Source organism: Gopherus evgoodei, chromosome 2, assembly GCF_007399415.2.
Source record: "Gopherus evgoodei ecotype Sinaloan lineage chromosome 2, rGopEvg1_v1.p, whole genome shotgun sequence".
NCBI lineage: Eukaryota > Metazoa > Chordata > Testudines > Testudinidae > Gopherus > Gopherus evgoodei.
The window spans coordinates 131901768-131927251 of record NC_044323.1 but is presented as its reverse complement, the minus strand read 5'-3'; the positions used below and the strand labels follow the sequence as shown (position 1 = coordinate 131927251).

The 25484-nt window shown below is 42.9% G+C and overlaps 1 protein-coding gene across 2 annotated transcripts in view; it reads left to right on the top strand.

Moving 5' to 3' along the window:
* The window catches only part of DAP (death associated protein), a 90742-nt gene that overhangs the window by 43478 nt on the left and 21780 nt on the right, over positions 1-25484 (top strand). Inside the window, exon 3 of one of the 2 annotated variants that reach the window (XM_030551714.1) lies at positions 18363-18503. The exons of the other annotated variant lie outside the window; for it this stretch is intronic. Coding sequence (XP_030407574.1) covers positions 18363-18503 — 141 coding nt within the window. The remainder of the gene's footprint in view (positions 1-18362; positions 18504-25484) is intronic. 2 annotated transcript variants of the gene reach the window in all.

Below are 25484 nucleotides of genomic sequence, written 5' to 3'. Positions count from 1 at the left end.
GTAAGGGGCACCTGGCTTGTGCAGAAGGAGGGCAAGAAGCCTCACCCCACCCCCCCAAGCTGAAGGGCAGGAGAGGGAAGTAGCCCAGGGGAAGGAACCGCCAGTTCAAATGATTCACCACTAACCTCAGGGCCCCTGGGTTGGGACCTGGAGTAAAGGGCAGGCCCAGGTCCCTCCCTCTCCACTCCCCTCCTCAAGAACACTAGTGGGGTAATTAAAATACCAATTCAGAGGCAAGCAGTGGCTCCCTGAACCTTCCCCAAAGAAGAGAAAGCACGAGACCCAGCATAACAGTACCGGCAATTTGCCACATATGCAAAACATGGATTTTAGTCTTGTTTTAGTATTCTCTGCTTAAATGGATATTTAAATGTTATTGCACTTCCTTATGATCTTGAATAATCTGTATCTGTCATCACAGATATGTTCTGTCAAAGTCTCTTCTCTCATCACCGTCTCTGGGAGTGATCTAAACCATTTTGTTAAAACAGGGCATTAACATTAAAGAGTACTTTAATGCTATAGCATATTCATGGCAACAGAGCATAATTATATTGGAGATTTTTTTTTAAATGAAATTGTGTTGAATTTAGTGTTTGGATTTTGTGTGGCTTTAGTAACCCTGAAAGGCGCCAGAGCCACAACTCTGGAGACTGAAGCCCACTATTTCACTACAGAATGAAGAAACTTGTTGTGGCACTCGCCATACTCTCTGTGCCTCAGTGGTGACTTAGAGACACCAGCTGTAATGATAAGATAGTGAATTCTTCCTGCCCATTCAGCCATTGGTTTCTGCTGAGACTAGTTGCAAGGGTGATAAATAATGAAAGTGTGGCAGTTGTGTCTGAAATGTGGACAGGGCTTAGACCACCAAGTTCATAAAGCCCACCAAACAGCTGTTCTGTGGTTAGGGTCCTACCAAATTCAGTCAATTTTGGTCAATGTCATGGTCATAGGATTTTGAAAATCATAAATTTCATGATTTCAGCTATTTAAATCTGAAATTTCACGGTGTTGGAGTTGTGAGGGGCGTCAAAAGGTTATTGTGTGGGGTGGGGGGTTACCGTACTGTTTCCCTTACTTCTGTACTGTTGACGGAAGCACTGCCTTCAGAGCTGTGCAGCTAGAGAAAGGCATGGTATGGTATTGTCGCCCTTACTTCTGCGCTGCTGCTGGCGGGGCGCTGCCTTAAGAGCTGGGCACCTGGCTAACAGCCACCTGCTCTGAAGGCAGTGCAGAAGTAAGGGTGGCAATACCATGACAGCCCCTTCTCCCCCTACCCCCCCCCCCCCAAAAAAAAAAAACCTGGTAACCCCTCCACAGGAGGCAGGACCCTCAATTTGAGAAACACTGGTCTCCCCTGTGAAATCTGTATAGTGTAGGGTAAAAGCACACAAAACACCATATTTCATGGGAGCGGACCAGTTTTCACGGTCCATGATGTGTTTTTCATGGCCATGAATTTGACAGGGCCCTACCTATGGGAACCCTACTCATGCTTAAATTGAACTGGTGACCTAGAAAAGGTCTCTGTCCAGTTCAAACCCGTTACACTCCCCCACTTCTGAATGCTTTTTTTCGTAAGGGTGGAATATTAGCAACTACATTTAAGTATTGTATTGTAGAACAGCCTTGTTCGTTTTTATGCTTCACTATCTTAAAGTTTGCACAGAGATGATCTCATGGGAATTTTAAATAGAACATTGTCACAGTTCAGACAATATTTTGGACAGAATCTTGATCTATTGTAAAAATGCTCAGTTTGATTTTTCATTGTATTTCTTCTAAAGGCTCTTTTACCAGTATCTCTTCTTTAGGATTAATTCTCTTTTTTGTTACTAAAGCAATATACGAGTAAACCCACTAAACAGTTATATAATATAAATGCAGCTTATGTTGTTTTTTTCTGGTTTTCTTATGGGAATTTCTTGGTTTTCCAAAACATAAAATAATGTTTTTGAAAACAGTTATATACTTTAGTTAGTCTCCTAAACAGAAACTTAGTTTTTGAAGAGCCAGAGTATTATCAGAAATAGGAAGTCTGCAAGAGAATCAGTAGGTTGTTGGACTACCAGGGAGTATAGGGAGCAATAAGGATGATACAAGCACTGCAGAAAGACTAAATGATTTCTTTGCATCAGTCTTTACCACAGGGGAGACACTGATCCCAGCCCTATTTTTTCCCCCGGTGACAAAGTTAAGAATCTTATCAGTGATTGAGGTGTCAGTAGTAGAAGTTGGAGAAAAATAATAAGTTGAGAAGTAAAGATCAGATGGTATTTATCCAAGAGTTCTGAAAGAACTTACATTAAAATCAACTACTGTATTGGAAAGTAGCAAACGTTACTTATTTTTTTTAAGTGATAAGAGGTGATCTTGGAAATCAGACCAATAAGCTTTACTTCCATACCATGAAAACCAAGTGATGATAAGTTACAAAACCCCCACCTAAATGAATAAGGACAAAGCACAGTTTCTGTAAGTGAAAATCATGCCTTTGTGATCTATTAGAATTCTTCAAACTTGTCAGCAAAAGAGAGGAGGAGGAAACTGTTGGTATCATTTCTTTATACCAGTTGTTCTCCATTGTGGGTTGCATACATGGCCCACAATGTATTATGTGGGCCACTTCTAATACTATCTGTGTGGCCCAAGGATGTCATATGGGCCACAGCTGTGTGCTGATTGGACTGCAGGTTCAGAACCACTGGTTTATACTTTTCAAAGGGCTTTCACTTAGGGACACAAGTTGCTGAAAGTCAGTTATCCTTCCCTTGGCAAGAAATTTCCTGCAGCAATGGTTTAGAAGCATGAAGACGTGTAAGAGAATTTTTTGGTGCATTGAACATTGGCTGCCCTAGCTGTGCAGCATCTGTGATTGATATTTGGTACTATGGGCACACTGCAATCTGCAGACCTAAAGGGGTTGCAAATATTGATAATTCCGCATGGAGCTGATGTAGAAATCTGTGTCTCAGGATGATGATGGAGGTAGCGAGTGAATATCACATTTGTTAGATGCCAGGTGTTCCTCAGAGGACATTGTCGTTCTCATCTTCATGAGGGCAATTGTCAGCTCCTTCTCTTCTTCCATTCTGTATTGCAGTACAGGATTAACAGCTACTTTGGGGAGGAGGGGGGTGATCTTTTATTTCTTCTCCGGTATATCTCCTCCTCCTCCTCCCTCATCATCATCATCATCATCATCCATATTGGTTGTGTTCGTAGTAAAGATTCTTATACAGACAAGAAGAGATGAACAGCTGGCAGGGGTAGAAGGCTAGAAACGTGTGTGTACTTGATGAGAGGGGTGCTTTTGAAGAAAAAGGAGTCTATAAAACTAGTACATGTTGTTTTATCAAGGGACTGCCTGTCAGGTCTAATTTGAAATCATCAAACTAATTGTTACATCTGACAGGCTGGGAGCTGGGAGGTTGATAAATACATATGTGAAGAAGTCATTCTTGCTCTAAATATCTTACTGTTGTTTGATTTAATGGGGGAAGGTGCTGAGATGTGTATGCTAATAGTCTTTTTTTTTTTTTAAAGAACCACCAGCCCTGAATTATTTTTAAGTAGAAATGATGAGCTTTTTATGCTCTTTTTGTCAAATGCATTTTTAAAAAGGGGCTGAAGTCAAGTGCCTGCATTTGCATTCTATAATCCTTGTTAATTCTGCAAATATACAAATATTGTTAGTTATGCTGATGTGATAGAATGCTTACCACTAACATTCTGTTCATGCTTATATATTCTTCCATCCTTGTTAAGCACTCTAGCTTCTGTGATGTCTCTGTAACAGAGAACTGTACTAACTTCCTAACTGATCAAGATTTAGAACTGAAGTATTAATTTACATGTTTTGTCAAATGAGACTGTATCAGAATCACTTGAACTTTAAAGTATTAATTGCAAGCTTATTTTGCACTAGATATTAAAAGGACAGTAGGGTCACCTCTTTTGATCAAAGTAAGGGCTAAAGGGAGCTGATTGGAAGCTGGCGCAGATAACAAGGACTAGTTCTGTGAATCATCTAAATTTTATTGATATCACTTCAAACTACTGATTTTAGATTTTAGTTCAGCAGTAACAGAATGCTCTGTTCAGAGCAAGATAAAATGAAAACTGCCAGAACAGCAGAGTGATGTGGGCTTTGAATGTCAACATTTCTAATTAAGTTGAGACTTCAGACATCACCTTGGATTAAGTGCTGGTTGTGTTGGTTATCTTTGTGTTTCGTTCTGACCTATGGTTAAGGTTTTCTGAAGAAATGAATGAACGTACTATCACAAACCACAACGGTTCCTTTTCTGTGTTTTGGCTTGTGATGTGGCCAAAAAGTTTCAAAGATATCAGAAGGATAACTTCATATGTTTTTAACAAGTGAAACAAAACTTGCACGTTTTAAATGTCTTGAGCTTAGATTTGTTTAAATAAAATATCCTTGTTGAAGCATTTTCTTAGCTTTTGTTACATTCTTACAAACATCTTTATAAAGAATTATTTCTTCCTCATGCCTAAGGTCCCCAGATCCATTACAATAGGTACCTCAGCCTGCTTGGAGCTTGCAGAAGAACCCGACCTGTCATTCAGTGACAGCAGGGAAATGCCCTGCTTCCAGAAATTTTCTCCATTTTGATTTTCCTCCACAGCTGCTTGCAGTTCAGCCAGACCTCTGTGCTGTAAATTTTTCTGAGGGAAATGTCAACTTTTTATTTCAATTTCAGACTAAGTTTGGCTCAGTAATTTGTCCAACTTTGTTTCCTAGGGCTAGTTTTTCCTTTCCCTTTGGAGGCACTGCAGCAGCTAGTGCCAGTTCTTAAAGTGGGGGGGTCTCATCACCCCCACCTGTGCCCATCCCCACGCCCAGCAATTCTCCTCCAGTCTTTAAATCAATCCTGTTCACCCACACTCCTCTCTGTATGCACAGAGATGCTTCAATGAACCAGTGTTCATATAAAAACCATTCCTGTTACCCCTCCTCAACTCACCCTATTATATCCACTGGCAGAAGTCAGTGTCCCATTCTTTGTTCTCTATTACCTCAACTGATACATTCAAAGAACCAGAGTTTCCAAGGAATTCCTTAATCCCCACTTTACTGAACCAGTCACACCAATTCTTACGATAGACAGCAGCTGGGGATAATGAAGGTGGCTCATTCAGGTGCTATTGTAATCCCAGGAATGGGTGCTAAAAAAGCCCCACATCCACTAGTTGGTGCTCGGTGATTCTTCATTGTCACAGATCACTGTGACTATCCTGCACCAAATAGACACGCAACTTTCTATTCCCATTACTACTCTATCCTGCAGACCATACACTCTAACGTCTTACAAGCAGCAGGGTTCCCTTTTCCCAGCCTGAGAGAAGCAGGAATGGCAGCAAGGGACCTGAAGTAGTCTCACCCTGGTTGCTGGATATCTGTTTGGTTGGGTGTGCTAACCCTGCTGTAACCACACACAATCCTGGGAAGGATCCCCTAGAGCAGTTGGTTCTGAGGGTCATCTACACTGCAATGACAAAAACCTGCACCAAGTCTCAGAGCCCATGTCAGTTGACTTAGGCTCCCTGGGCTTGGGCTGCAGGGCTAAAAATTGTGGTGTAGGTTCTTGGGCTGACAATGAAGGCTTCCCCCCTTCAGTGGTGGAAGAAAGGAAATATGTACTACTCAGTGACACTAGAGCGAGGAGGGCTCCCCCAAGGCTCTGTGCTGGGACATGTACTGTTCAATTAAGTAGCCAAGTTTGCAGACAATATAAAGTTATTCAAGATAGTTAAATCCAGAGTGGCCTGCGAGGAGTGAGAGGAATCTCACAAAATTGGGTAACTGGATAACAAAATGGCAGATGAAATTCAACACTGATTAAGTGCAAAGTGTTGCACGTTTGGAAAAAATCATTATGATTATACATGCACATTGCTGAATTTTAAATTGAAGTCTTAGCCTGGGAGTCAAAGGAATTGCCCTGTCACTCCAGAGGAGGTTCGTGAGTCCAAATCAGGGTTGATAGGCAACAGCAGTGCTATTCCAGTTGGCCTAACACTTTCAGGCCATGGCTACACTAGAGAGTTGCAGCGCTGGTGAGGGGGTTACAGCGCTGCAACATAGGATGTGGCCACACTTGCAAAGCACGGCCAGCGCTGCAACTCTCTAGTTGCAGCGCTGGCTGTACACCCGGTCGAGCCTCGGGTGTAGCGATTCCAGCGCTGGTGATCCAGCACTGGTCAGCAAGTGTGGACCCCACCAGCGCTTTTATTGACCTCCGGGGTATAAGGAGGTATCCCAGAATTCCTGTCCACAACAAACCGAAAGAAAGGGGGAGCTCGGAGTTCAGCCAAACTGCTTATTTAAAAAACAAACACAGCTCCTGTTTGCTGAGCGAGCGGAGGCAGGCAGGGGAATTACTTTGGAATGTTCACAGCTGTTTGCTTGAAGAGAGAAACAGCACGCTCACACGGCAGAGGGGAAGGGGAAGTCCATGTTGAGCAGATGCTTATCTGGTCTGACGGCTATTTAGGAGTGCATAATTTGCTTTTAGTGAATAAGAGAGGGGTGGGAGAATGGGTCAGAACTTTTAAAATGATTGAAGCTAGGCACTGTGTGTCTTCCAGTCCTTAGAGCTTGCAAGGCAGGGAGCTGAGAACAGTGTCAGCTCCAAAAATCCATTCTCTCTGTCTCCCCCACGCTCCCTGTCACATTCCACCCCACCCCGCTCTTTTGAAAAGCACTTTGCAGCCACTTGAATGCTGGGATAGCTGCCCACAATGCACTCCCAACAGCGCTGCAAATGCTGCAAATGTGGCCACACTGCAGCGCTGATAGCTGTCAGTGTGACCACACTGCAGCGCTGGCCCTACACAGCTGTACGAACACAGCTGTAACTACCAGCGCTGCAGAACTGTAAGTGTAGCCATGGCTCCAATGCCCGTTCCATGGATAAATAGAAGACTTTAGTTCCCTGGGTTGTCATGCCTGCAACTTACACCAATAGTGCATTCACTTCAAAAACATTCAGTGATCAGATAGTCCAATTTACACAATCACTGTTGTTATCAGTAGACTAAAACCAACCAGCCCTTGCTTCTGTTCCTTTTTGATTATCTATATAGAGTAGAGGCTATGCTTTTTAACAGCAACATCTTGTAGTTATTTAAAGCAAATTCTGTGATCCTGTTTTGAACCTAGACTGCTCCCAAGCTTCAGAATTAATTTGCTTGAGCAGTCTCATTACGTGCACTTACTTTTTTTTTATCACAAACACTTGACCCCAATTAATATATGTCCAAGTGAATGCGGATAAATAAAGAAAAATTTTGCCTTTGATTTTTTTTCTGAGATGGAGCATAACTTTTATTTTGCCAATAAAAACATTCTCTTAATCAAGATGTTAGCTCTTAAGTGAATACTGATGAACGACAAGACTGTATGGCTAACCCCCAGTTTTCAGTAGATGTAATGCCACTGATTTTCTTGTAGCTGTGTTCAGTTTTCATTTTAATCTGTTCTTGTTTTACCCACTGAGGGACCACGTGTGTGTGAGAGAGACCCTTTTACTCTGTGAAAATTGGAATCAAACACTGCCATTTTTTCCCATCAGAAGCAGATTCGGGATCACAGCTCTTGTAGCTCTCATATTGGGAAATGATCGTTTTGATACTTTGACATCATTTTTTTTAAGACACAGTACATTGCCCATTTGATGGTTGGCACTATATCCCAAAACTCGCTGGAAAACCTGATTCCCCTATATCTGAGAATTTCTGCTTCTGAAATATCAAAATATTCTGCTGCAGCATTTTGGACTGTTATTTCCTCTTCCCTTTTAAAAATGATATGCCATTTTGGGTCCAGCTTTGCCCTGTTCGTTTTTATTAAGCAACACTTCTGCAATTTTCAGAGATTTTTTTCATTGCTCAACAAAGTCAGTGAGGAGTAAATGTGGGGAGTAAGCACACACATCTTGTCAAAAAATAGCCAGTTATAAAAAAAAAAAAAAAAAGCAAAAAAAAAAAAGCATGACCTCTCCTTCACACTTTGTACTTCACCCTCTATTATAGAAATGAAAAAATGCAGTCAAGAGTACTTTTGGGGTACAGAAGAATCCTTTAATTGCTTATAGGAGATGTTGGTGAGAGAAACACAAAGGGAAGCTGAGCACTTATATCATGAATGAAAAGGTGTTACAGGTGTTATACATTGCATTTTAAAATAAAAAAGAATTAGAAGTGGTTGAAGTGGGCAAGCAGATGAATAGAGAGGCATGGAGAGATGTCTGAAATTGGAGTCGCAGTCTTTTCATTCTAACAGATGAAAGAGAAGGTACCCCAGTGAGTCATAATAGAACTATACTAAACAATAATTGGTGCAGAGAAAATGGATTGAATACTGCTATTTACCTTTCCTCATAATACAAGAACAAGAGGAGAGTCAATGAAATTGAAAGGCAACATACTTGATACTAATAAAAAGGAGTGATGTCTTACATACACAGGTAGTGGAAGTCACTGCCACAAGATACTGTTGAGGAGAGGAGCATAGTTCCCAAGTTCATAAGAGGACTAGACATCTATATGAGAAAATCCAGTTATATTAGAATATTTTATTAGAAAAGGTGTAAATCCTCATGCTTCATGATATAAGCCAACTACAACCTGATATGATTTGGAAGAAATTTCTTCTGTGTTGGCTATTCCATAATTGCCTTCTATAAAGGTTCTTACATCTTTCTCTGAACCATGTGAACTGACTACTTTCAAAAAAGCTGTCTTGCAAGGGAGCCGCGATCGGTCGAACCTGCAGACATGGCAGGTAAACAAACCAGCCCAGCCTGCCAGGGGCTTTCCCTGAACAAGAGGTGGCCCTAATTTGAGCACCACTGATGTATATGCTTTTGAAACTCCCACCTTTAGATGCCTCAGGAGGGACTCGCAAGTAGACTTAGGCAAAAATTGGAATTTCTAGTTCATGAGAAATTTTTACATTTCACAATTTGGTTTTGTCCTACTTTGAACCAAAACCAAATTTTTCAAAATGTCTGAAACTTCCATTCACAGGATAATTTTTGTTTTGGAACCTGAAACATGACCTTTCAGAAACAACATGCACTCCCTGGGACCCAGGCAGCTCGTAAGTGAAATTGACGTGATTCTTGTCAGTTTTACACCACCCAACACCATACAGCAACTCCTCACTTAACCTTGTCCTGGTTAACATTGTTTCATTATGTTGCTGATCAATTAGAGAACATGCTTGTTTAAAGTTGCCCAGTGTTCCCTTATAATGTTGTTTGGCAGCCTCCTGCTTTGTCCACTGCTTGCAGAAAGAGCAGCCTGTTGGAGCTAGCTTGTGGGGGCTTGGAACCAGGGTGGACCCCCCTCCCCAAGTTCCCTGTGCGGCCACCGCCCAGCAAGGGCTTAGGAGGAGGGAGCTTGCTAGCAGCAGCTGTTGTGTCAACTTGCTGATCTCTTTAAGAAGGCAGTGTACTTAGAGAGGGGTCAGTGTACTTAAAGGGCCGATGCACATCTCTGTCTCTCTCTCTGTCTGTGTCTGTCTCTCTCTCCGCCATGCTGTGTCTCCTCCCTCCATTCCTGCTGCCTTGTAGAGTGTGAGGCTACATTAACAGCAAAGTGTTAACCTGCGAGGGCTCAGCCGAATGCTAGTTCATCATGTAGCAGTAAGGCGTTCCCTGGGAAATATCCCACTCTCTTTCTCTCCACCACCTCAACCAAGCTTTACAATCATCATTGCTGTGTACAGTATTAAATTGTTTGTTTAAAACATACTCTCTGTGTGTGTGTATATATATATATAGAGAGAGAGAAGAGTCTTTTGTCTGGTGAAAAAAATTTCTCTGGGACCTAACCTCCTTCCCCCTGCCTCCCATTTACATTAATTATTATGGGGAAATTGGATTTGCTTAATATGGTTTCACTTAAAGTAGCATTTTTCAGGAACATAACTACAACATTAAGCAAGGAGTTACTGTATAGCATTGTGGATCTGCCTGGGAGCTGGAAGCCCAGGCTCCACAGCAGCCTGCCAGGAAAGCTGACAGAGAAGGCAGAGAGTTCTGATGGAAGCCTGCCTGGGAAGAAGATTTCTATGGGAACCTGGTCTGCAATTCCACAAAAATTGATTGAACCGGAACTGTTTTTGGCCAGCCATAGTTGGTATAAATGCCTATTTTTGAAAACTGTGGCCTGTATATAAAAAAAGTTTTACAATAAATTTCTTAATGTATTGAAAGTCTAAATAACTTTTTAACTCTGAAGCAGTATGTTTTTGAAGTAACAGTTTTAATGCCAGGTGTTTTTAAACAGTGCAATTTTAGCCCCCTGATGCTGCAAACATTTATGCACATGCTTAACTTTAAGCACATGAGAAATCCTGTTAAAATCAATAGGAGTACTCATGTAAGTAAAGTTGTATTTCTGCTTAAGTATTTGCAGGGTCAGGGCCTTCATTTTAAATACTGGTATTTTGCCTATAGCAATGTTGTAAAATTGTCAATTGATATACCTTACCAATAGTGGCAATTAAAAATAGCATTTGTAATTTTCTTCATAATAAATTTAAAGCTAATGTTGCAGTAGCACACATGTAAAAATCAGTTTTACAAAGTCTTGACCTATATCTTTTAAATCAAGGAATCCAAATCACTCCATCCTGGAGCCAAGGGCATCATACGTAAATAGAAGGGAATACCTTCCAGTGAAGCTGACTCATGTCCTGAGAATTGTAGTGAGATGATATTCAACAAAATCAGAGAGGAGGATTCTGGACCTTGATTGGCTAATGAGAAGGAAAGAATAAATGTCCTGCCAGTCCCTGAACTCTCTGTAGAGTCCCAGAAACTAATTTAGGAGGCAACTGCTGTACAGTTCGGTTGGACATCTGCACAATCACATAATGTCAAATCCTGAGGCCTTTCTTTACTCAGGACTGTATTCTGCCCCTATGTGTTAATACCATGTAGGGGACAGGAAGCGCCATACAGAATTTCCTCCTAAAGTACTTTCTTCTGTTGTGAGAGGTGAAAAAGTGGGAGTCTGGCCTATCAACCTTGTAGGTCACCAGCAATCTGTGGCTCTTGGGTTTCTGTGGGGTGCACAGGGTCATTCATGGGGCTTTGGTGCCCTCCAGTGGAGCTGCAGTGCCGGGACTTCCCCAGCAATATCACCCTTAAAGGGGAATTCCCTAATATGGTGAGAGGGTGCATCTCACCTTGCCTGCTCCCTCTTAGTCACCTACCCCAGCATAGATCTCAAAACTCTTCAAGGGGCCTGAAGAGGAAGGAGAATGCTGAGGTGCATATAGCTGACCTCCCTTTCTGGATCAGAATAATGAAATACATGCATGGAGAGTTCTTCCTTTGCATACCTTTCAAGGTCATGATTGGGCCTTTGATCTTACTTCCTTATTTGGTCAGGCAAATTCCTGTAAGGAGTGAGAACAAATTGAGGACCTCAAAATTGCACTAGCAAGACTTTGCATGTCTATAGCAATTTCCATCTGTGGAACCCAAAGCTCTTTACAAGCATTAATTTGTACCTTGTAGGGATACTGTAAGATGTACAGTACTAGCTCACCCATTTTATGTTGTGTAAACAGACACATTAAATGTCTAGGATCACACAGCTAGTCAGTGACACAGCTTTGAATAGAACCCAGGAGTGACCCATTCCTGATATCCTGCTCTAAACACCGTGCAATATGTTTGTGGGTGAACCAATATGTTGTATTTTACATATAAAACAATTTCCATGCTTTTTGATATCTTTGACACAAAGTACAGATGTGGTTAAGTAATACTCATAATTTGGTGTGTTTACACAGGATTTGTAGGTGAAACTGAACAAATACCATAATGTTTTAGCAGCAGGATCACAAGTAAAGGTGTCATTCAGCTCATCATACAATTCTCTGAAGTTTATTGCTCTTGTTAGTCACTTCCTGAAGCCATAAAAAAATGTTGATAGTGGACTCTGCAGAAGCTGAAGCTACATGTTTTGGATACAGCAATCTTAATGTTATCTAAGACCTGGTAGATGATTTTTCTACAGGTTCAGACACACTCTTAAAGCCCAGTGTATTATGAATGCAAATGAAGAGCCAACGTGTTTAGTATCTCAAAGTTCTGAATAAAGTGATTGAATGTTTCTTCACATATGAGCTGGCTAGACAGCATTCTAGAGGTCCAAGGCACACTGAAATCTACATTTGCAAGTTTGAGACAAAACTAATGTTGAATATATGTTGCTGCTGTTCTGGCTGTAAGCATATATGTTTGTGGTGTTGGATATTTAATGTGTGGTACTGTGCCATATAGCTGATGTAGGCATTCTTGGTATCTGCTGGAGAGTTAAATCTGGCTCGGGATCAGAGGTCTTTCCATGCTGCCTCACATTTTCACATGAAGCCATGTGGGAGAATCCTCTAGCAGAAGTTTTGAATGGTACATCTGCACATAGTACGTCCCCAGTGGTGCCAGCAGCAGCAGCAGAGTGAAATGAGGGTTGACCTTTCACTCCCCAGCACAGAAGAAATTGACAGCATGGTGTAAAACCACTCTCAGCCCCAGGAGGGAGGAAGCACTTCCATTGTTCCCTAGTAGTTTTCTCCCACTTTTCAGACCTAGTGGAAGTGTGTGTCAGTGGGCTCAAGAGAGCTTGGTTGTCACTGAGATAGGAGATTGTCGAGAGTATTGGAAATGGAAAGCTGAAAACCTCATTGGTCCATCCAAGGATTCTGACACAAAAAGGATGGAGAAGGAAATGCATATAAATAAATGGGCAAGTGCCAACAATAACAGTGAGTGGAAGAAACAGAAAAATCCAATGAGACAGACAGACAGACACACGTACACACCAATGACTAGCATAACTTATGGTGGATATTTGAATGATGTCATTATTTATAACTAGCTCAGTCATCCTAAGTCCATTCATTGTGGGTAGGCAGCCGGGCCAAATGCTTGCCTCACAAGTGCTATGCAAACACACGTCTTTGATTAGGCAAAAACTGAATGTTGCTGGTAGGAATGAATGCAGGGCCGGCTTTAGGAACTGCGGGGCCCGATTCGAATGCCCAGCGGCGGTCTGGGTCTTCGGCGGTGGGGGGTCCTTCACTTGCTCCGGGTCTTCGGCAGCATTTCGGCAGAGGGGAGTTCTTCGGTGCCACGGAAGACCCAGAGCGAGTGAAGGACCCCCCGATGCCGAAGTGCTGCCGAAGACCCGGACCGCTTCCAGGTGAGTAAAACAAATTAAAAAGGCGCCTGAGGCACGGGACCTGATTCCTGTGAAATGTGCTCCAAGACCACACAGATCATAGGGAATCTGAAGGAGGCCAGGACCTCTCCACCAGATCTGAGTCACTTACCCTTCTCCCACCTCCCACTCCTTGGCTGCATTACTTCATTGAAGCTGTGCTACTAGGGCCTCCTTTAAAGGCGTGTGTTCCACTGCAGAGGCGGAGCTACAGAAAAGCAGTACAACCTGAGGCTGTATTACCTTTATTAGGGCAACTGTAAAGAACAGGGAGCCCATTGTGGCCCTGGGAAAAGAGGAGTGATGGTACAAGAGACATAGCTAACTCTTCCCATTTCCACTCAGAGATAAAGTTTCAAGACTGAACCAGCCATTAAACTATAGTTTGCCCTGAAGATTTTCTAAACCCTTAGTTTTCCTCTGTGTACAGTTTTGTCACCAAAGCCCCTTGCACTTTCCAGCTGTGCTTTAGAAAAAGTTTACAACATTGGTGACTCACAGTTTAAAATACGAATTTTTATTTTTTCCAGGTAATGCATGGGAATCCTAAAAATGCCATACTTACTTGAAATGTTACAGTAGTCAAAGGAAACAGAACTAAATATTTGCCTGTAAAATTTGTGTAAATTCCCCTCATTCCCTGCATTTGTGTGTGGTTTGAGGCGAGCCCCCCTGGTAGATAAAAATGAAATTAAACCTTAGTTTGCAGATGGCTGTTGTGTTGCAGTGATAGTGTTGCTGTCAGCTCGGTGCCTAGAGTACATCTCCATGGGCTTCTTTTCTATAAAGATTTTAAATAAATATGACAAGAAGCCAATACCCTTCTGTCAATTCTAATGTCATAACAGTGAGTATTCAGAGCAAGTATACACAAGAGGGCTGCCTTCTCCTTTGAATGTACTGTGAATAATAGGAATGCCATATTGGTTAATATAAAATTGTGCCATGAAAATAGAGGGTGAAAATCAGAAAGTGGTTTCAGTCTTTTATGAAATTAGGAGTGTCCTCTTTACACCTGGTCTTTTTTTCCATTTACTGGTGAAGATAACCTATCTATCCATTCATTAGCTATATATTTGATTTGGGGAGGATACACCAACTTGACTTCTGGTAGAATGATTCCTAAATACCAGATCAAAAAATGCCATCTCAAAAAGAATATGGAAGAAGGATTATAATTACTGGTGAATCCAAGTGGAAAAAATATAAAAGCTCTTATATATCATTTTTGTAGTGTCCTATATGCCTGTAGTGCTCTAACATAAGATTTTTTCAGTCTTGAAAGGGCTTGATTTTCTCACCATTGTGTACGTTATGGTGGTTTTATGTTGAGCTTTGCTATTAATTGTTGTAAAATTTGTTTTATCTTAATCCATGTAATAATGTCTGATTTGGTTCAATGAACAAACAATTTATTTCATCCGTTCCTTTTTAAGATTTATTTAATATATTGTAAAATAGGTCATTTAGGGGGCACAAGCCTTTTCTCAGAGATGATGGTTTCCTTTTCCTTCCCCAGGTGCAATTTCTCTCATCTGTGACACTAGAATTCTTCACGTTCTCTCAGGACCCTCTCTTTCTTATCCATTTGTGTTAGCCATTTGCCTCTTCTCTCAATATTTCATAATACTGGAATTGCTTTTCTCCAAGGCCAATACCAATATACAGGGAATATTGACAGTGTCTATACAGGTTTGTCCAGTCTCTCAACTCAGATTTCATCTGCCTTCAAAAAATAAATAAGTAAAATAAAATAAAAAAATTGATGGAGTAAGAAAGGCGTGTCCCACATAGCCAGGATTTTTGCAGAGGATTTTAGTGGTTGTTTTCTTAGACCATGTGATTTCACTAGGCAAAATCCTCAGCTATACCAGCAAGTGCCTGCCATCTCACATTTAGTTGTGCATTTTCTAACCTGCAATGAAACTTAGGTTGCTCCTGATACCAAACTCATAGTCTGGAATTTTAATACCAGGTGATGATTCTGTACGTCACAAGGAAGGTTATTCAGGAATACTAAGTTAGGTCTGACTGGGTACACTGATTGCCTAAAGCCTCATTGTCATTGGCTAAATGGACCAACTTCAAGTGGGCATGGCTAGAGTAGTGTCACTGGAAGAACAGAATACCTTGTGCCTATTATATTAAATGGAGTGGGTAGGAGTGTGCATAGGAAGGCAGTTAGAGGAGAAAGATATTAGAAGCAGCTAGTGGGCGCAGAGGAAGGAAGAGAGGAGGATCAGTTTTTAAAAAAAATTTTTTTTTCCAGTTTCCTCTGTCACCCTCCTCAAAGTGTTGCGCTCCCCTTTCAGAAGTAGTATGGGACCTCCAGCCACTAGGTTTTGCAAAAGCTAAAACTAAACTGGAACTGTTCAATACTGAGATCTTCTTATTAAAAAAAAGCTCCAAAGAGGCTTTTGAGCTAGGGCAGTGGTCTGCAAACTTTTCCAGTTGCACCCCTCTCCTCTTACCATTAACAGAATCAATCTGTACCCTCCCCCGCCCCCTCATTACTGCACAGCCAAGACTTCCTCAGCAGCCGAGCTTGGGCTGAAGGCAGAGCTGGAGGCGGAACTGGAGATGGGGGAATATCTGGAGCTAGAGGTGGAGCTGGTCTGGGGCTGGAGAAGGAATGAAGGCATAGCTGGGCAGGGGCGGAATGGAGGTGGAATTGGGGGCAGAGCGGGATTGGGAGTGGAGTTGGGCCTAGAGTTGGACCTAGCCTAGAGGCAGAGCAGGACTGGAGGCTGCATGGGGTTGAGGGAGGAGTAGGGCTAGAAGTGTGGTGCTCTCTTCTTACCCCTTGTGGGGGCTAGCCCGGGTCCTACTGCGTGCCCCCTGAACTTTTTCTGTGCCCCACTAGGGGGGCATGCCCCATAGTTCGGGACCACTGAGCTTGGTGTTCCTGATAGTTCTTGTTGCCCTAACAGGGAAAGACAAATCATTTAATCAAACATATTAAAAAATAGGGAAAGCATATTTAACATTTTAAGAATTATCATAGTGAAAGGTTTTGTTATGTTTATAAATGTTTTTTCAAAAAGTGAAATTTAAAATTAGTAAGCCCTATTCTGCCATCAATAAATAATGCCAGACGTGCTCACAGATTATTGGAGCCAAACACCAGCACTTTTATGAATGCACACAGCCTGGTGTGTCTTATTGCTATATATTAACTTATTGTGACAAGTAGTATTTCCATTTTTAATCGCTTTAATATCTATATTTATGATTCTTAATGTTCTATAGCTAAATTACTCTTTGATGTACTGGGACTCCATTACACAGATAAACTGTGCTGAGTACAAATGATCTACTGTACCAGGAGGGATCTCTGCATTTGCATATTAATGACATTCTGTAAAAGTGATGGCTTAGGCCATTAGCAGATAGAACTATTAAAATATATGGAACAGAGTTTATATGTCTAATTGCACATCAGCTGAAAGGGAAGTCCTTTTGAGCTAAACAAGGAAACCAGGATAGCTTCTTAAAGGAACTATTGCTAATCTAAACTCACTAGATGCTGGAAAACAGAAAAGGAGAACACTGCATTTTGTAGATTGTCCCTGATTTCGCAGCTTAGGATATGAAGGACATCTTAAAGCAAATGCTACTATGTATTTGTTATATTTCCTCATCGAAGGCTAGATGTACTAGACCTAGGCCAGTGTTTAGGCAGACTACATATTCTTGCTGATGACATACCCCAGCTGACACCTCAGAAACACCACTTCAGGTTGGTCTATAGTCAAGAAAGACCATACTGCCATGTGGGCAATGAGGTAAACTCTATAATTTTATCTGGAATTTAAATATAACTATCCTCTGAGGACTGTTCCATTACTTCTCCCTTTCAGTTATTTAATATACATGATCCTTTTTATTTCTGTTCCCTCTCTTCTGTAAACTACTGATAAATACTCCTGTTGTTTATCTGAGGTTAAGTTAGGGTTTGACTGCTTGGACTGGGAAACATTACTGACTTGCACTCCTGAAAGAAACTCATCTGCTTGCTCCAAGTAGGCAGAGAAGAGTGAGCATAAGAGCCTGTAAATGGGTCAGTAACATGGAGAAAATTGTAATCTTCTAGCAGTGTCAGCGAGGTGCCTAAGAGAGATGTGTAGGAGAGTGAGCACAAGAAGACCGAATGCCCTAAGGGTACAAAGTGCCATTATACTTATTAAAGTGAACTATCAGCCTTAGTAGCTTCTGGAACAAGCAACATCCATTCAAATAAACATAATGCTGGAATACAACATATAATGCAGCTAAACTTAACTAGAAAATTTAGCAAGTTTTTGTTGCACCAATAAGCAGTAAAAAGACTAATGTTGTTGATATTGAAGTGATCATAATTGACTTTGATTTTAATACCAATTGAAGTAAATAAGTGGTGTTGCCTCACTATCCTCAGACTCGACAGGAGAGCTATAACTTATCCATTGTCGCAGCTTTCATAAACATTTAAGGAGCTAGAGACTTTTTTCACGCCAGTTGGAAGCTTATACTCTGAAGACTTCTGTTAAAATCCTCTGAATGTTCATGTTTTAAATCCCATTACTGCAGATTTCTAGTCTTCTGATATTTCGATTTATATTTTTAATGTCATACTTTCGAAATGCCAAATCCTGGTCCCACTGAAATCAGTGGAAGTTTTGCAGTTGATTTTAATGCCATATTTTGGCCCTATATATTAAACCCAGGGGAGTAGTAGAAAAGAAAAAGGCAGCCCAGTGTGATGCTCTTAGGAATATTAGATATTTCTGGTTGGGAAAAGAATTAAGATTCTACCTCTTGCAGCTGCAGCCCAGTGGCTAGCCTTAGGGGTGACAGAAGGAGAGTGGAATGTTTCTGCTTTCCATCGTCGATCTGAGCTCGTCTTCTCCAAGTAGAAATTGAAATCTAGCCTGTGTTGAGAAAGAACGTAACCGCTTGTATGGAGCACTTTCATATACCGGCTTCAATGCACCTTTAAGAGAGAGCCTTTCCCAACTCTTTGGCTATCTCACTAGGCTGAGTGCTGCAGGTGTTGGAGCCCCTCCTAATGCCAGTATTAATTCTTCTCTTGTCCACTTCTCATCCATCATCAGAGCTTGCAGTTTCTGCGCTAAAGAATCCACCTCAAGTGACACGGGCACACTAGGAGGGGACTGCTCTGCCCCCAGAATTGTCCAGGGGATACCTGCTACTTGCAACTCTTTGGGCACTTTATCAAGATCTGCTTCCCTGGAGTGAGTACATAGTGCTACCATGCCCTTCACTTTGCGGTTGTAAATACAGGTGTGTACTTTTACTCCCCCCAGTATTTCAGCTGCATCTAGGCTCTCCTCAATTTCCTTTGGTTCTGTCTCTTCTGGGAACCCTTCCACCAGCACAGCTTTGATTACTGGGATTCGTGCCCCTTGGCACAGGTCTTCCAGTAATACTTTCTCCATTTTTTTTTATTTTTATTTTTTGAAACGGAGGTGAAAGTCACTCAGGAGATTCTTTGCTCTGTGAAGGAGAGCCCAGGGTGCACAATGTAGGTGTGTGCATGTGTGTACTGCAAAGTCCCTGTACGGGCCACCAAGTGGGTTGCTCGCCAGACTACACTCAGATCAGGGATGGGATTTTGAAAGTCAGTTAATAAAAGAACTTTGTAAAGTTATAGGGATCAAGAAATCATGCACCACCCCTTATCATCCCCAGGGGGATCCACTACCAAAATGATTCAACTGCACACTACTGAACGTGCTGAGAACTCTGGAGCCTCAGCAGAAAAAATACTGGAGCCAGCACGTGAAGCATTTGGTACATGTGTATAACTGCGCTCGACAGGATGCAATTGGGTTCACGTCATACATGTTAATGTTCGGTCGAGAGGCCCGGTTGCCAGTCGATCTCTATTTTGGAGTGTCTTCAGATGGGACACTCCCAGAAACATACTTAGGGTATGTGACTCATTTAAAAGATCAACTAAAGGAGGCATATCGAATAGCGACGCAAGCAGCTGGTCACCAGAATCAAAAGAATAAAACCCGAAATGATCAGCAAGTGACGCAACAGAAGATTCAGATTGGTGACCAAGTTTTGGCTCGAAATCTTGGACTACTGCGAAAACACAACATTGCAGATCATTGGGAGTCACATCCATACATTATAAAGAAGAAACTTGGGGATCTACCGTGTATCGCATACGTCCTAAGGGCAGTCACGGCCCCACCAAAACTCTCCACTAGAATCATCTGTTACCTGTAGGACAAGTATTGTTTCCCCATAAGGATGTTTCCACAGATTCTGAGACTCCCGGCAATGCAAGTTGGACATGGTCCCAGTGACGGAAATATACCTGTCCTCTGCAAACATCCAGTTTGGAATGCCCCAACCCTAATGGATCCTCTTGTCACACAAAGAGATGGTGAAGGGAAAGAACCCACACTGAGCACTCCTGAGGCCCCACTGTCCCAAGCTGTGGAGACCCCCCAAAAACATGATGAGGAAGATTCAGTGCAGGCAGGGAACCCTGTATCGCAAACAGCCACTTTAAACCCACATGCCCTCGAATTCGTGCCTCAGGGACCCAATATCTTGCCTCCATGTTCAGTGGTGTCATCTCAGCCAATACCCGACAGCCAGCCTAAATGTTCTTCTAGGGAAGGGAAGCCCAGGTGTGTGCTGATGTATAATCATTTAGGGGAACCCAGTGACCTATAGATCCCTGGGGTGCCACAGGGAGCAAGCTGCCTCATGGGAAACCTGTTTCACCCCTTGGGATCCTGTGGGATGGATGATGAGAATGCTTCTGACAAATGAGGGCCCTGGGTCTCCTGCTAGGGATCCATGGTTTAGAGTTGCCCATCTTGATGGGGACATCAAGAATTATTTCTTTGGGGGGGGGGAGTGTAACCCCTTTGGGTTTTAGAGAGCATGGCCCCTTTAAATCTTTTTTCTGGGGGGGCAAGAAAAAAAGAGGGAAATTCCAGGGGGGTCTGGAACTCCGGGGGAGAGAGAGGCAGTAGCAAGGAGGCCCTCACAAAGTGAAGCAGCAGAGAACCTGCCTGAAGCCTGGGAAGGACAGGACAGCTGATCGGGGACACCCCAGGACAGGAGCCAGGAAGAGCACTGTGCCAGGGAGGAATCACCTGAGAAGGACAGACTGGAGCTGGGCCCAGTATCACAGCAACCCAAAGCTGCATGGGGCTGTGAGTACTGGGGCTTGTGACTCTGCATTGGGAACAAGGAGGGAGGTTGCTAGTTAAGTAGGGAGGTAGTCGCTCTGTGTGACTTTGCAGAGAGCGGCAGAAGAGGGCACCGGAGGGGTTGTTGGGGAAAAGTTCACTGGCACCGAAGACGACCAGGAGCACCCAAGACTCACCACTGGACTGGAACTTTGCTCAGGCCTCCTGAACTCTGTGTGCAGACACGTTGCTTGGTGTCTGCCCTTTCACACTCTGCTACCATTGGGCCTGTGGGGCCTTGGTTTGGATCCAACCTTGTTTTACTGCTCCCCCTATATTTCCCCTTGTTTTTCTCCTCTCATCCCTCTGTAAATCAATATTTCCCTTTCTTATGTCCATTGTACTTTTCTGGTGTGTGTGTGTGTTCGCTCTGGGGAGTTAGGAACAGGTGCCCTGGAGTGGAAGTGATTTCTCCTGCTGCATTCCTGCGCATGCCTTCTCTTGGCCAGAGCTGCCTGCAGAGCAGACTCCATCTTGGCCATGAGGGCACTAAGGTTACACTTGTATATGAATAACAAAACTAGTTATTGTTAAAATATATAGAGAGGATATTTGACTCCTACTTAAGATTTATGAAATTGCATTCGTTTGCCATACAGAAAAGCGAGACAATTTGGAAGGGTTGGAGCTTTCACATGAGATTTATTCAAATTCAGACCGGTACATGGAACAATGAAATTGTTTCCCAAGTATAGTATAATGTGTGTATGCATATACGTACATAAATATGTACACTGCATTGCCTATTTTTTGTTAGCAGAAACATCTGCAACTTTTTTTTAACTTAGTTTTTAATATTTACCAAAGTTTCTGAATTTCTCTCAGGTTGTCTTGTTATAGTACACAAGGCTAAGAGGTTCAACAGTGCCATCTTGTGGATCATCTTGCAGGTTTCAAAACGTGGTTTTGGTTGGCATACAAACAACCTCAACAGCATAGCATGTTGTAGAATCTCAAATACAGAATGTCTGTGTGCAATCAAGCAGAATATTTCCCTCTGGTAGCCAGCCAGGCTAATTATTACTTTTGTGTCCTGAAAATTAATAACCCAAATATATTATAAGCAAATCAGAAAGTATTTCAGGCCAGCTGATGAGCAGTGTGTGTGTTGTTATTCTTACTTTGCTTGATGGGAAATGTGTTTTTAATCATCTCAGTGTGTGTTTGATCATCTCAATTTATTTTCATAGACAATGTCAGAATCAAAGGCAACCAGGTACACTCAAACACCTCTGTGAAATTGTATATAGAAGACCTTCAAAATGGCACTAAACTAAAATTGAAAATGGTTAACTCTTGTTTTGGAACAGTGACATACAAATTCCCAAATAACTTTGAAGGCTGAGCTGGATGCGTTGAATGTCTCACCAGTTGTTGTTTTATTTTAATTCCAGAAGGGTAAGGGCAGGATTGAGGTCTGAAGTTTTGCTCACTGAAATCAATGAGCGCAGGTGAACTCCAGGCTGGATGGTTTAGAGAACCTTAGGGGTTCTTATAACAAATGTTGGTGGCCTCAGGGTGCGGCCACCAATTCTTGCTAGTGGCCACTCTGACAATTTTTCCTAAAATACTTAATTAACCTTGGGGGAAACATATAAATATGCATATATACATGCCCAAATCATTGTAATTCTTTTATGTAAAGGTTTATTTGTAGACTCAATAATAAAAATAATGTACAGTTGTCTCATTCTTTAGTGGACCTAAACAGAATAGGTGCTTTGCATGTTGTCTTGTTTCTTTTGCTTTTTTGGTTGCCTTTTTTAAGACTTGATAGCTATTAAGTCTGCTGTCAAAAAGTAATATTAACATACAACAAATACTACTTGTTACAGAAGACTTACTCGGCCTTGGCCAGCCTGGGGACAAATTAAGTTCTGAATGAGGAAGTTGGTATGGAGGCAGTGGGGGCCAGGGGCACTGGGGGAGGTAGTAGGGGCCAGGAGTGTGATGGAGGGGAGGTGAGTTCAGAGCAAGAGCCTGCCACTGTGAGGCAGGGGAACAGAGCCCAAAGCCAGTGGTTGGGGCCTGCCATCCGCCACTCCAGCTGAAACCCCTTGTCACCACCCGTAGTGAAGGTGGGGAACTCGCTGGCTGCCTGCTCCTCCAGCTTTTTTGTCTCCAGAGGGGGCCAACTACTGGTGGAGGCTGTGGCCAGAAGAAAAGCCTTGGGTGGCCGCATTTGAGAAATGCTTGTGAACCTTATTGCTAGCTTTCCGATGAGTGAGATCAGTTACATACTAACTGCATACTGTAACACAAATACGGAATAGCCATCAAAATAGAAACTTTAATACGTGCTTGTAGATGGGCAGTTGGAGATCAATAATCATTAACATCACGATACAATTGATCCTTTCCAATTTGCTTGCCCTCACCCATTGTCCAGGAAAGAGTGCATGATCTCTCATTGGACATCAAGCATGAAAATTGGATAGTCACATCATAAAAAGCCCTGTCCCTTCTCCAGCAACTCCCTATCCACCTGCTCTGGGGCAGGCAGGGAAGGGAAGAGTGGTGGTTGTAACAGGTGCACAATGCCTGTCTACTGCTGTATACCCGGGCCCAAGGTCCAGGTATCCCTCAAAGGTATAAATTGGGTTCTTACTACGCCTTGTGCCCATCTTCAGCCACACAGTCCAAGACAGAATCTAGCCTTTACCTAGGGCCAATATTTGTCCTTCTGATTCTGCAATTGAGAGCCCAGTTAAGAGTCACAAGACATAGTGCTGGGAGATTCAAGAAGAGATGGACAGCTCCAAATACCTCTGCCACTTTTTGGAACTAAAAAGCAGGATCTTGTGTATTTCTGTAGTTCCTGGCCCCTTAGCAGCTCCTGCAACTATTAAACATTTTCTCTCACTTATTGTAGAGTTTAACTGGTTCCTTAAATAGCCCTGCTGTAGGTTAATGTGGATGGTGCTTACCAGGGTCAAGGCAAGCAAAGAACTATGGCCCGGATCCACAAAGGGACTTGGGTACATAGGCTTTGTAGATGCTAGTGTTGTTCCTGTGATCTCCTGAGTTGGGTGCCTAGGCTCTCTGTACAATGCATGGGGAGAGAGGGGCATGTAATCCTGGGGGCATGTAAGCTAGACCATGCAAAACGTGTCACGGACCATGAAATCTGGTCTCTTATGTGCTTTTATCCTTTACTATACAGATTTCACTGGGGAGACCAATGGTCTCAAATTGGGGATCCTGACCCAAAAGGGAGTTGCAGGAAGGTCGCAGTATTGCCACCTTTACTTCTGTGCTGCCTTCAGACCTGGGAGGCCAGAGAGCATCCAACCCCTGGATGAAAGGTTTTAAGGGAGGTCATCTTTCTCCTGCTCTTCCGTGTGGAGTTAGGAGTGCTCACAGCCCTGCTGGCGACAGTGCTCCTCTGCCTGTCTTTCCCCAGTTTGTGGATTGTGCTGGGGTTTAGGCCTTGGGACACCTAGACGGAGGCAGCAGTGCACATGCCCTGACTTAGAAACGTAGGTGTCTAGGGAACGTTCACATCAGAAACATAGGTACCGAGTTTTGGCACCTACTGGGTTAGATGGCAGCTGAGCAGGGCTTTGTATATCACCAAGGAGCCTAGAAATTGGATTTCAAGACCTAAAGCTGAGGTTTGGGTACCTAAGTCTCTTTGTAGGTTTGACTCTACTTTCCTTCTCTTAGGGGAGAACATCTGTGTGCCAATCATCCCTGTTTAGGAGAGAGCATATCATTTTCTCATTTGTCTCAAACTCTCCTAGCCCAGTAAAAAGGTGTATACTTATATTTCTCTCTTAGTGTCCTCCTTGAGGTTTGACAACTTGATTCAGTGTTGGCAGACTGGAAATCTTTTGAGAACTCTGCTTCTGCTCAGACACATAGTACTGCATAGTTTTAGATGGTTCACGTATACCAGAAAATAGTGTTTCGGTTGAACCCAGGAAGGACAATGACATGTGAAAGTGTAACCTACCTGACCACAGAGGAAGCTTCTTCCTAGCTTCCGTCGCATAGAGGTTAATTTATGCCCTAGAGCATGAGGGTTCAAAGACTTTTTACATTTTTGTAGCCTAACTGATATTGTTATGGATGTGTTCAAGTCATATAAATGTCTAATTCTGTTTTTGAATCTTACTAAACTCCTTGCCTCAATAATATCTTCTTGCAGTGAGATCTCCAGTGTGGCAAAGTACCTGTCTCTCCTCCCCTAGCTCAGTCCTCCTCAGCCTTGGAGAGACAGGCTTGGGCAAAGCAAAAGCCCTTCACAGTCGTGCAGGGTCTGGCTGATCCCTTCTCAGTCAGGCCCTTGCTCTGTTTTCCTCTCCTTCTGGGGAGAGCCCCACCTGCCTTGCCAGAAAAGCTTTTTAGAGTTCAGCTGCCTCTACTCGCTGGCAGCAACTCTGCTTCTCTCCTTCCCCCCCTGCTTCCCTCCCAGGGAGGGTTTAAAAAGGTCTCCAGCCATTGGGGCCAGCTGAAACCAATTACCTCCCTGGTAACCCTTGTTCCAGCTGAACCTTATTCCTCCAGGGTTAAGCCTTCTGGGACTAATTACTACCCCACGCTTGGTAGCTCAGTGTCCTGAGTTTGCCACATATCCCCCCTCCCCACTCAACACTATGGGGTTGGGCTACTTGGGTCGGAAGGCAGTGCACCCTCGATAGGCCATCCGCATTACCATGTTGGGCTCCCGACCTGTGTCATACCGTGAAGTGGAAGGGTTGAAGTGATAGCAACCATCTCGTCACCCTCGCATTTTTGTCCTTGTTTTGGTGCATCCACTGCAACGGGGCATGGTCCGTGACCAGGGTAAACCTCCGTCCGAGTAGATAGTAATGGAGGCTATCAACGGCCCATTTTACCGCCAAGCATTCCTTTTCCACTATGGCGTACTTCCGTTCCCTAGGCAGGAGCTTTCTACTGAGGAAGAGGACGGGGTGTTCGTCATCTCCGACCATTTGTGAGAGCACCGCCCCCAGCCCTTCTTCAGAGGCATCTGTTTGTAGGATAAACTCC